At 41.6% G+C, this 13,044-nt stretch overlaps 1 protein-coding gene across 2 annotated transcripts in view; it reads left to right on the forward strand.

The window, feature by feature from the left end:
- LOC123994917 (kin of IRRE-like protein 3) overlaps positions 1-13,044 on the forward strand; it is a 292,125-nt gene that overhangs the window by 160,464 nt on the left and 118,617 nt on the right. For both annotated transcript variants that reach the window (XM_046298029.1, XM_046298038.1), the window contains exon 3: positions 2,553-2,702. In XM_046298029.1, coding sequence (XP_046153985.1) covers positions 2,553-2,702 — 150 coding nt within the window. The remainder of the gene's footprint in view (positions 1-2,552; positions 2,703-13,044) is intronic.

Below are 13,044 nucleotides of genomic sequence, written 5' to 3' on the forward strand. Positions count from 1 at the left end.
GCCTCCCAGTCTGTCCTGAGCCGCCAGTCAGCCAGGAGCCGCCAGGACCCGCCAGTCAGCCAGGAGCCGCCAGAGCCGCCTGTCACGCCGGCGATGCTGGAATCTCCCTCCTGTTCAGAGCTGCCAGAGCCGCTCCACAGTCCGGAGGCCCCTTTCTGTCCAGTGGCACTCTCTACGATGATCTTCAGTCCGGGGCCCGCTGTGAGGGTCCCCGCTCCAGAGGCGCCACCTAAGTGGACCAAGACTGAGGTTGAGCGGGGTCCACGTCCCGCACCTGAGCCACCCTGGCGAAAAGGCCCACCAGGACCCTCCCCTTTTGATTAGGTTTTTGCATCCGGAGTCCGCAGCTTTGTGGAGGGGGTACTGTCACGCCCTGACCTGAGAATTCTTTGTTTTCTTTATATATTTTGGTTAGGTCAGGGTGTGACATGGGTGATATGTGTGTTTTTGTCTCATCTAGGGTTTTTGTATGTCTAGGGTGTGTACCTTGTCTAGGCATATTGTAGGTCTATGGTGGCCTGATTTGGTTCCCAATCAGAGGAAGCTGTTTCTCGTTGTGTCTGATTGGGGAACTTATTTAGGTTGCCATTTTCCAGTTTGGGTTCATGGGTTATTGTCTATGTGATGTTGCATGTTTGCACTCAGTATTTATAGCGGTCACGTTCGTTTTGATATTTTGTTTGTTTGTTTAGTGTACTTCATGTTTGTTTTCATCTATCATTAAAAGGATGTATTCACATCACGCTGAGCTTTGGTCTCCTCACTACGACGATCGTGACAGTAAGCTGCTCTGACATCTGGTGCTTAAAGCTAGTGAGGGAGATGTGAGTCTCCAGCTTCAGAGATTTTTGCAATTAGTTCCAGTCATGGGCAGCAGAGAATTGGAAGGAAAGACGACCAAAGGAGGAATTGGCTTTGGGGTTGGGGTGACCAGTGAGATATACCTGCTGGAGCGCGTGCTACGAGTGGGTGCTGCTATGGTGACCAGTGAGCTGAGATAAGGCAGGGCTTTACCTAGCAGAGACTTGTAGATAACCTATAGCCAGTGGATTTGGCGACGAGTATGAAGTGAGGGCCAACCAACGAGAGCGTACAGGTCGTTTTCTGAGAGAGCTTTCTGCATTTTCTTTCTATAGTTGCTGTTTTACCTCTCTGTTGTTTCTGTTCTTCATCCATCAGCCCTCCATTGACAGCTCAAATGAACATTGTCAGTTTTATGGATTTGTTCTTTCAAAACGGAAACTCCTCTTTGGGGCGGCAGCGTAGCCTAGTGGTTAGAGCGTTGGACTAGTAACCGGAAGGTTGCGAGTTCAAACCCCCGAGCTGACAAGGTACAAATCTGTCGTTCTGCCCCTGAACAGGCAGTTAACCCACTGTTCCCAGGCTGTCATTGAAAATAAGAATGTGTTCTTAACTGACTTGCCTGGTTAAATAAAGGTAAAATTAAATAAAAATACAAATAAATTGCGGTTCAATCGTTTGAATACATTGCCTGAGTATTAACACACAGAATTCCCAAAGAAAGAAATAATAATTGCAGTTAGTGTATCACCTCTAACATTGTGTTATTTGTGTTATGTAACACATTCATACATAAGAATAGGAATCCCCACAACATCATAAATTTAGACTACAGACTCATTACAGGCTAAAAGAGGCCGTATTATTTTCAATTCAGTGGATCCGATACAAAATGTACTTGCTTTGCTAAAAACAATATCCGATCTGTTTAGGGTGATATTATTTCCTAATAAAATGGTCTATTAGATATTACATATCGCTCATTTGTTTTTCAACTGGGTTATAGTAGCTATTACGGCAGACACTGGACTCGACACAATTGGCGATGGGAGAATTGAATCCCCTCGAGGGCTGACAGTTGCTCAGTTTAATGTGCGGGAGGCCAGATTAACGCTCCATTTGTTTATTTGAGGAGGAAAAAACAAGAAAGTCCACCGTTCCCTTGCTTCTCTCCTCCTCCGAAGATAACTGTAGGTGGCCAGAGAAAGTAATTAGCTACTATACGTGCATCTTTTACCGTGCTAAAGATGTATAATCGTATAAGGAGTGGAAAGCAACAATAACACAGCCCACATCAAATATATCATTGTAGTGAGTGTGTGTGTGTATGTATGTATGTGTGTGTGTGTGAGTGTGTGTGCGCGTGTGTGTGATCTCCATTATAATTGTGCGTGTTCTCTGTTCTCCTGAAAGGAATAATAAGCTCATTCTGAAAAACCAATTGTTGCTTTAATTGTGTTTCTTTAAACTAGTGGGCATTGCAATCCATATCCCTGGATAATTGGAAAACCTAGCGTGTGGACACACATAATGAAGGGGTGTGTGTGTGTGTGTGTGTGTGTGTGTGTGTGTGTGTGTGTGTGTGTGTGTGTGTGTGTGTGTGTGTGTGTGTGTGTGTGTGTGTGTGTGTGTGTGTGTGTGTGTGTGTGTGTGTGTGTGTGTGTGTGTGTGTGTGTGTGTGTGTGTGCGTGTGCGTGTGCGTGCGTGTGCGTGTGTGTGCGGGAGTAACAATGTGTGTTCTTGTGTTCCAGGCTACCCACGTTATGACATCGTGGGAGACCACAGCAAGGGTGAATACCACCTCTTGATTCAGAGAACTGAAATGCAGGATGACGCCTTCTTCGAGTGCCAAGCCATCCAGGCAGCTATCAGAACACGCCCCGCCCGACTAACTGTGCTCGGTAAGGATCAGCTAGAATACTATTTGGTTAAATTCAAGATCACTAAATCATTGTGTATACAGTATGTGTGCAAGGTCCAGGTAAATGGGAAGGCGTATCAGAATGAGTGAGTGTTGAGAGAACATCCCGTTCAAGGCCACATAACACTTGCAAAACAGTGTTAAACTGTTTCACAGCAGGTAGAAAGAGTAGTAGATCTGGGGAACCTGAAGAGTTGACATTTTAGATGACTTAGGGTGCATCCCAAATGGCACCTATGTAGTGCACTACTTTGACCAGAGCCCCGTGAACAGGGCGGCAGGTAGCCTAACAGTTAGAGAGGCAAGCCAGCAGCAAGTTCAAATCCAGGATCCATTGGGAGAAATCTGGCGGGAAGTGAGCCAGTGACGATTCTAGACCATTTCAACTGGGGGGGGCCAAGCTGGGGCCAGTTGTACTGTTAGAGGGGCCAGTTACATTAGTTATTGCAGGCATTAGTAGGCAAAATACCATTTTCATAATCATCATCGTTGCCACTGTCTAATAACGGATGTAAAAAAAGAACGATAGAAAAAAATTATATATGTAAAAAATATTTCATACTCCACATTTAGGGGGGTCACAAGGGGGTCCAAAATTGTTGTCACAGGGGCACTGGCCCCCCCTGCCCCCCCCCCCTCTCTCGAATGGGTTGGGATAAATTTCGATTGGACTTTGTGTACAATTGACCAATAAAGCGATCTTAATAGTGCCTGGTTAAAAGTAGTGCACTGTATAACGAATAGGCTGTCATTTCAAATGCACACGTAAAGTGAGCGAGAGGAAGGGATAGAGAGAAGAAAATGAGGAGAGCTGGGAATACTGTAATATTGAAATAGCTCAGTAATCATTTGAAAGGCGGAGGAAACTGAATATGAATCGGCAAGAGATCAATCATTGATGCATCCTCAAATCAGGCTTAATGAGGTGATGCCAAATCCCCCCCAATCTGTTTTCCATCAGCCATCATTTGGGGTGGGATCGATGGAACCCTTCGATGCAAACCCTTTGGGGCCTTGGGCAGATGCAAGGAAGGAGCACCCTAATTAGCATTATCGATTCATCCTGCCTTGTTTAAAGCATGATATATTCCAGAGGTATTAGTTTCTTTATTCCCCCCTTTAGTGGATGCATTTTTGCCCACTACTTTAAAGTTGGTTACTTCGTGTGGAGTATGAAGTAGCCGATCAAAGGCAGGGAGAGGGGAGAGTTAAGATGTTGGCAATTCAGCTCCAATAGAATTATTTATTATAGATAAGGCCCCATTTTTTTATTGTGGGGGGAGGGTTCAGATTTTTAGGGCAAAAGAGACAAATCATCATCCTCCCCATGGCCTAGCCATTAGCATGACACTTAATCCCAGACATATCGGCATCGTTTGGAAAAAAGTTGCACACAAAGCCACCAGCGGGACAGGTGAGAGAGGTAATAAATGTATGGATGCTGTCATGGTCAATCCCCGACTGTCACTTCCCCTTCGGTGGAGACGGTTGGAGACTCAGAGGCAGCCAACCACCGGCCTCACTCCAACGCTTGACAGCCTTGCCGTGTTGTGCTCTCATAACCAGAGTGGATGCCTGCCCGTACACCGTCTGGCCCCGACTCACAAGCATCTGTTGATGTCAGGGATTTTATTAAAACATTTTCAGACTGCAGCTTGATGCTTTGTGTGATGTTGAGGATATGTGTTAGACATAATTTGGGATTCCTCTTTGGACCCCATTCTTTGAACATGGCTTCTATAGTTGAAACATTTGTGTTTATACATGGCAATACATTGCAATATCCTCCCAATACAATGTCCCAAAAGTGCAGAAGTGTTCAGTGTTCATGCACCCCATACACAAGTTTTAGCTGCTGCATTAGACAAGGCAGTGCCGTTTCCGTAATAGCCTGACCTTACTGTCCTCCCTCATAAGGAAAGCATTCTATTTGCCGACACACAATAATATCCCAACACACTGCAGCCTGCCTGGGCCTAAACTACAGATAAACCCAGGGGCTGTCATTAACACAGACTCCACGCAATATCGCTGGGATGAAAATGCCCTCCACCAGTGACATTTGAACTTTGAACCCCATCTAAGAGTGGCAGGGTAATCCAAGTGGCCTTGTGGCGGTGGCTCTGTTGAATAAGGCATGAGATAGTGCAGGTACAAGATCCAAAGGGGCCCTTGAGGCTAATTAGATCCCTAGAAATCCCCCCAGCCATGCAGGGGAGCCACAGCCGGCTGTCACCTAGCTAAGGGGGGATAACACGGCACTAGCAGAGGTCAGGGCTGCTTTAAATGGGCTTTGGAGATAACCCCAGGTATTAATCTCAGACTTGCATGACTGCCAATTGAGCAACAACAATGCACGAGAGTTGCCTCAATCAGATGATGTCTTCTGTTGACAAAGATGCTTTTTGAGAATTAAAAGTGAAATATGCTCTCCAAAATGTGTTGGGCCCAATAAACAACATTTTCCAAAATGTGTTCGGCTAGGTTCATATCTAACAACTGAGACGAGATGGTTTCATGGAGTTTTAGATCATTAGTTTGCTTAATCTGATCAGTCTAGTTTTAGAATGTTTCGTGTCGGCTGCTAGAGTTTCCAAGATTCATCAATTAAAATCTTAGCAAAAGATTTGAGATGAGACGGTTGAGTTTGGCCAATCAGAGAACAGTGCACTGTGAGCAAATGCTTGCTAGGTTGCTGATATTTCTCTGTAAAGTCGCAGAGTATGCATGACCTGTCTTTGGTGAGCCAGTGGCTGCATATAGTTCATGTAACTAATTTACTACAACAACTTGCTATACAAAGTAGGACTTGTAACAAAGTTTCAACATATCATTGAAAGAATAAAGTGTCACCATGGAAACTGGTCGTCATTTCGATCTGAATGACCAGTTGTACGTCAGTTGTTCTACAACACAAAATTCTGAAGGAAAAAGGAAACCACACATTGCTCTTGACAGTATCACTGATCTTTAATAAGCTTACGTATCGGCCTCGCGGCCTTCATCAGAGCTTTTGTGAATTTTAAAAAATGTGCACGCTTCAGTAGACCTAGCCCCGCCCACATCCGTTCCACACATCGAAGGGGGTTGGAGGCAAAGGAAAAACAAATAAGTGCTACCAAATATAACAATATGCATTTCATAAATATTACAAAAGTGTATAAATAAGACGTATGAAACACGTCTGTAAAACCACAATGAGGACATAGCAAGTTTTCTTTAGTCATTGGGTACATCGTACGAAAAACAGAGTAATCTTAAATAGGCACATAATTCATGTTCAAATTCACAATATAACATACATAGGCATTTCATCATTCAGTCCTTTAGGAAATAATGTCTGGAGGGTGAAAATCCAAAACGTTCTCTTTTACTCAGAGTATTATTAATATCACCTCCCCTGCCTGATATCTTAACTTTCTCTATGCCACAAAATCTGAAGGTAGAAATGTCATGCTTCAGGTCAATGAAATGTACTGCGACTGGATAATCCCTGTCGTTTCTCCTGATTGAACTTTTATGTTCACTAATTCTCTGTTTGAGAGAGCGGGTGGTTTTACCGACATAGCAGAGCCCACATGGACATTTAATAATGTAAATAACATGGGTGGTGGAACACGTAATAATGTCATTTATTTGGAACCGTTTTCCTGTGTGGGTGGCAGAAATATTCACACTTCATCATATTGTTGCACTGTGCGCATCCTCTGCATTTATAGCTACCATTTGGTAGAGGGCGTAAAAGAGCCTGGCTGATTTTCTTTTGTGGCTGGCAGTTGGCATGAACCAATTTATCGTGTAAATTGCGACCTCTCCTATACACAATTAAGTGGTGGGTTTTTAAATTCAGCCAGCCAAGCTGGGTCCAATGATAAAATGTACCAGTGTTTCTTGACACTGGCATATGTAGTTGTGAATTTTACGGAGTGTTCTTTAGCTTTAGCGAGTCTTATTTGTAACAGTTCATCTCGTATTTTTTCCAATGACAAATTAAGAGCTCCATCCAAACATTGTGGCGAATAGCCTCTTCTTAGAAACCTAATGTGCATCTCCGCTGCTTTTTCTAGATAATCCTCTGTGGAGTGGCTTTATACGTCGCAGTCTGAAAAACGGGCTTCTTGGAAGTTCCCTTTTTTAATGGCTCAGGGTGGAAGATGTCCCCCTGCAATAGAGTATTTCTGTCCGATTCTTTTCTATACAGAGTTGTAAACAGGGTTCCATTTGATTTCTCAATCCACATATCGAGGTAATGAACACGTTGAGTGTCACGTTCAATAGTGAATTTGAGATTGGAGTCAATGTCATTGAGTAGTGCCATAAAATCTGACAGTTCTTTATCAGTTCCTTACCATATGCAAAAAAATGTTGTCAATATATCGATACCACTTCAGGACTTTATTAAAAAGTGGATTTTCGTTTTTATTATCAACAAAACGTTCTTCAAAAAGACCTACAAAGTTTAGCATAGCTCGGAGCAAATGTGGAGCCCATCGATGTTCCATTCGTTTGGAGGTAGTATTCATCATCAAACCTAAAATAGTTATAAACAAAAACATATTCAGCCAGCACTAGAATGAAGTTTGTTGGTGGATATTCATTAGTAAATTCATTAGTATCTCTGTCCGCCCAGTACAAAATACAGTCTTTGTTTAAACCCGTTATTGGTGAGATCTTGTTTATGAAGTCTATAGAGTCTTTTACATGTGATGGCAATGCTTGCACATGATTTTTAAAGAAAGGGTCAAGAAAGTTAGACAATGGCTCTAGCATTGAGCCTATTCCTGCCACCACTGGTCTGCCTGGATAGTTGCCTTGTTGTGTTTTACACAACATTCTAAAACTCTCTAGTTTTGTCTTATGTCGTCTCTCCTAATGTCAGTTGCTAGATCTGAACCGGGCCTTCCGATAATGATTGAAATACGTTTTTGTACAGACTCTATTATGACCTGTAGTATAAGTGTCTGCTCAGTTTCTTTTAATGTGTTGTTTACTGCAATTCATATAAACCACTGCAGCTATTTACATTATATTGAGGGCTGGGGAAAAATCTCAGATGGGGCATAATTGCAAATGCTTTAATTATCTATCAAATTTGTGTAGTTATTTACTCTAATCAATGTGTGTGATTTGTCAGTTGAATAAATTTAACAGAGCTCATCTTTGAGGTTTCCAAAGTGTCTGTTGAATAACTCTGCAAATGGGTTTAATGCTTTGGACAAACTATAGCCTACCACAGCTAACAGGTTACCTTTCTTACCCTCCTTAATTGACCCTACTTCATTGCATACTAACTCAGTCAATCACTTTTAACCCTGTGATACCCAAACATTCAGAAGCAAACTGTAAGAAGCAAACAAGCTCAGACAAGCTCAGAAGCAAACTGTAAGCTTTAATTCACAAGCGCCATGTTTGAAAACAAACTGCCCCTGTATCTGAAAGTGAATTACAAGCTCAGATCAACCTTGATGTGCAGTAAAATAGTGCTAAATAAAACAATGAGTTAACGCTTCCCTGACAAGTCTACACACACATCTAGACTCTATACGTCCCCGGTGAACCTCTGGCTACCTCTGGGCTGATTAAGCAGTGCTTTTCAGAGCAAAAAGGATTTTCCCTCCCCTCAGCAGCTTAGCGGTTATTACTGTCACTTTTGTTAAGGATTAGCCTTTATGCCTACTGGAGGTAATCACCCTCTATACCGGCAATAAAAGATCAATCAAACTGAGGAGAAGCAGCACACACTGCCTCATCTACAAGGCTACCTCTCACCTGCATCCATAGAGCCATTGCACATTGGCGTCCCGAACCGTCTGAACTCTTCCCCCACAGTGGCTGTTTTTTTGTCACTGTAGTAACCTTGCTATGGTGATTTATGCCTTCTCATACACAGTGAGATGATGTTTTAATCCCTCATCCCAATATCCTCCCATCCTACCAATCTGCCTTTTATTTAATGTCGAAGTCAGCAGTGGCCCAGGCTAGGTAAACGAGCACTAGATTGGGAAGAGCACTTGGTTGTTCTGTGTGTTTACTTTTGAATGTAGAGCCTATTGATATATGGCCTACATTGATATATTCATGCTAGGAAACGTATACATTTTTAGCTCGAATTGGTTGAGTTACAAAACATGAATTAATTAAGTGTTATCTTTATTTTGAATAATGTTTTTGTATTAATTGGTACTGGACATTGTTTATTATTTATTGCCTTGATCTGGTTCTGTATTTGATGGATAATTTGCAAGCAATAATCATCTTGGGCACAGGAGGCTGCTGAGGGAAGGGTTGTTCATAATAGTGTTCGGAATGAAGCAAATGGAATGGCATCAAACACATGGAAATTATGTGTTTGATACCATTTCACTTATTCTGCTCCAGCCATTACCATGAGCCCATCCTCCCCAGTTAAGGTGCCACCAACGTCCTGTGGTCTGGGAATACAGCATCTATTGATTTGAGAGCTAGCAATTGTATTGATTAGGCCATCCAGATGAATGCTATTGGCATGGTGTCATTGATATTCACCTCTATTCACTTTCTTGAAATTTTCATCCCATACAAAAGACGGATGATTCTAAGATGATGTATTGTATTAAGGTAACATCTAACAATGGCCTCTACGTGAGACAATTACAGTTTGAGGAATCTTTTGTTTTCCAAACGGATTGAAATAGGTATGAAACAAATTGGAGCTGTCTGTCTTATAAACAAGCCTGAATAAAGCTCATCTAATTTGTCTTGAGCGCTAGAGTGATTACAGCATCAGGATCCAAACAAATTAAGATGTAAACTGTATTTAAAAAACGCCGATAGGAGATCATTTGTATTTTCAGCTTGCCTCCTCCTCTGCCATTTTTCATCCTTTTGTATTGTCACGGTAGATTGAGAACACTTAGACAGTGGAGAGAAAAGTGCAGCTCATCCAAGCAGAATTCTAATACTCCCCACTCTCTCTTCCTCCACTTTTTCTCCTCTCTGTTGAGCTGTGGTGGTTTGAGGGATTGGCGTTGTGGGCCACTGGGCCATATCTGTTGGGTGTTTCGTAGCATGGCGGGATTCTAGGGAGGTGTCCATCATTTCTTAATGATGTGCCAGCCGGGGCATGTCTGTCTCAGCGTGCCGCCCGGCCCACGGCACTCAGATACGAGCCGAGCGCTATACGGGGAAGGATCTGGTCATACCTCACATGGAGTCTTATTCATTTTCTATTATAATTGAATAAGTAGTATTTAACACTTATTTAACACCTATACCTTCCACTATATGTCAAGAGTCTTTAGAAATTGGTTGATATTTTTCCTTTGAGAAATGAAGAAGTAGCACTGTTCAGAACAAAGGTAGAGTGAAGTGTGACCTGAAAGCACGCTCCACTTTGTTTTCCTCCGGTATTGAACACAGTTTATTCCGTCTTAAATTTGATCGATTATTTACTTTTAAAAATACCTAAAGTTGGATTAGGAAAGTTGTTTGAAATGTTTGGATCAAGTTTACAGGTAACTAAATAGATAATGTGTAGTCATGTTGCGCGAGTTGGAACCGGTGTATTTTCTGAATCATACACGCCAAATAAATGGACATTTTGGATATATAACGACAGAATTTATCAAACAAAAGGACCATTTGTGATGTTTAATGGCCATATTGGAGTGCCTATAGAAGAATATCTTCAAAGATAAGGCATGAATTATATGTTATTTCTGACTTTTTGTTGTGCCTGGCGGGTTGAATTATGATGTTCATGTGTATGTTTGATGGGGTGCTGTCCACAGATAATATCATGGTTTGCTTTCGCCACGAAGCCTTTTTGAAATCTGACACTGTGGCTGGATTAACAAGAAGTTAATATTTAAACCCATGTATAACACTTGTATGATTTATGAATTATTATTATGAGTATTTCTGATTTTGAAATTGGCGCGCTGCTATTTCCCTGGGTGTTATCAAATCAATCATGTTAACGGGATTGGCGCACGAAGGGATCAGTAAGAAGTTAGTAAGGAATTAATGGCGTTATAATGGCCCTATTCATTGTCTACTACAGATGAATAAGGCGTGTATGGCAGCTGAATATCAGAGAGGTGCCAGTTCATGAAGGGAATGGATCTGATCACACTTCATATGATGGGCCTTTTTCATTGTCTATCAAATCAAAGTTTATTGGTCGCATATACAGATTTACAGGTATTAAGGCAGGTGCAGCCAAATGCTTATGTCACTAGCTCCAGCAGTTCAGTAGAATGTTTTGCAAATACAATACAAATACACAAATAATTAAAAAAAATATGTAAATAACCAAGAAATAGCAATTCAAGAATGTGTGAGAATCAGAATATAATATATATGGTGTGTATAGACAGTATATCATTTGGAAAATAAAATGGTGTGTACAGTATAAAATATATTAGGATGAGCTATGTCGAGAATACAGTTTATACAGTTAAAGTCAGAAGTTTACATACACTTAGGTTGCAGTCATTAAAACTCGTTTCTCAACCACTCCACATATTTCTTGTTAACAAACTATAGTTTTGTCAAGTCAGTTAGGACATCTACTTTGTGCATGACACAAGTCATTTTTCCAACAATTGTTTACAGACAGATTATTTCCCTTATAATTCACTGCATCACAATTCCTGTGGGCCAGAAGTTTACATACACTAAGTTGACTGTGCCTTTAAATAGCTTGGAAAATTTCAGAAAATTATGTCATGGCTTTAAAAGCTTCTGTTAGGCTAATTGACATAATTTGAGTCAATTGGAGGTGTACTTTAAAAGCTTCTGTTAGGCTAATTGACATAATTTGAGTCAATTGGAGGTGTACTTGTGGATGTATTTCAAGACCTACCTTCAAACTCAGTGCCTCTTTGCTTGACATCATGGGAAAGTCAAAATAAATCAGCCAAGACCTCAGAAAAAAAATTGTAGACCTCTTCAAGAGTGGTTCATCCTTGAGAGAAATGTCTAAATGCCAAAAGGTACCATGTTCATCTGTACAAACAATAGTACGCAAGTATGAACACTATGGGACCATACAGCCGTCATACCGCTCAGGAAGGAGACGCGTTCTGTCTCCTAGAGTTGAAAGTACTTTGGTGTGAAAGTGCAAATCAATCCCAGAACAACAGCAAAGGCCCTTGTGAAGATGCTGGAGGAAACAGGTACAAATGTATCTATATCCACAGTAAAATGAGTCCTATATCGTCATAACCTGAAAGGCTGCTCAGCAAAGAAGATACCACTGCTCCAAAACCACCATAAAAGAGCCAGACTACGTTTTGCAACTACACATGGGAACAAAGATTATACTTTTTGGAGAAATGTCCTCTGGTCTGATGAAACAAAGATAGAACTGTTTGGTACATAATGACCATCGTTATGTTTAGAGGAAAAAGGGGAGGGTTGCAAGCCGAAGAACACCATCCCAACCGTGAAGCATGGGGGTGGCAGCATCATGTTGTGGGGTGCTTTGCTGCAGGAGGAACTGGTGCACCTCACAAAATAGATGGCATCACGAGGAGAGAAAATTATGTGGATATATTGAAGCAACATCTCAAGACATCAGTCAGTTAAAGCTTGGTCACAAATGGGTCTTCCAAATGGACAATGACCCCAAGCATACTTCCAAAGTTGTGGAACAATGGCTCAAGGACAACAAAGTCAAGGTATTGGAGTGGCCATCACAAAGCTCTGACCTCATGCTAGAGATCATTTGTGGGCAGAACTGAAAAAGTGTGTGCGAGCAAGGAGGCCTACAAACCTGATTCAGTTACACAAGCTCTGTCAGGAGGAATGGGCCAAAATTCACCCAACTTATTTTGGGAAGCTTGTGGAAGGCTACCCAAAATGTTTGACTCAAGTTAAACTATATAAATGCAATGCTACCAAATACTAATTGAGTGTAGTAAACTTCTGACCCACTGGGAATTTGATGCAATAAATAAAAGCTGAAATAAATCACTCTCTACTATTATTATCACATTTCACGTTCTTAAAATAAAGTGGTGATCCTAACTGACCTAAGCAGGGAATTTTTTACTAGGATTAAATGTCAGGAATTGTGAAAAACTGAGTTTAATAAATGTATTTGGCAAAGGTGTATGTAAACTTCCGACTTCAACTGTACATCCGCAGTGAATAAACAGCAGTATACAAACAGAATATGAGGTGACCAGTGTGCAATGATTCTATAGACATGGGGCATTAGTCTCAAGGTGCCGGTCTGAGTACCGGGCAAGTCGTCGGCTACTAATGGATTTTCACCGGTCTGATCGCCTGGGGATAGAAGCTGTTGCTCAGTATCTCTGTCTCGGTTCCGATTCACA

The sequence above is a fragment of the Oncorhynchus gorbuscha genome, linkage group LG02 (genome assembly GCF_021184085.1).
Source record: "Oncorhynchus gorbuscha isolate QuinsamMale2020 ecotype Even-year linkage group LG02, OgorEven_v1.0, whole genome shotgun sequence".
Lineage (NCBI taxonomy): Eukaryota > Metazoa > Chordata > Actinopteri > Salmoniformes > Salmonidae > Oncorhynchus > Oncorhynchus gorbuscha.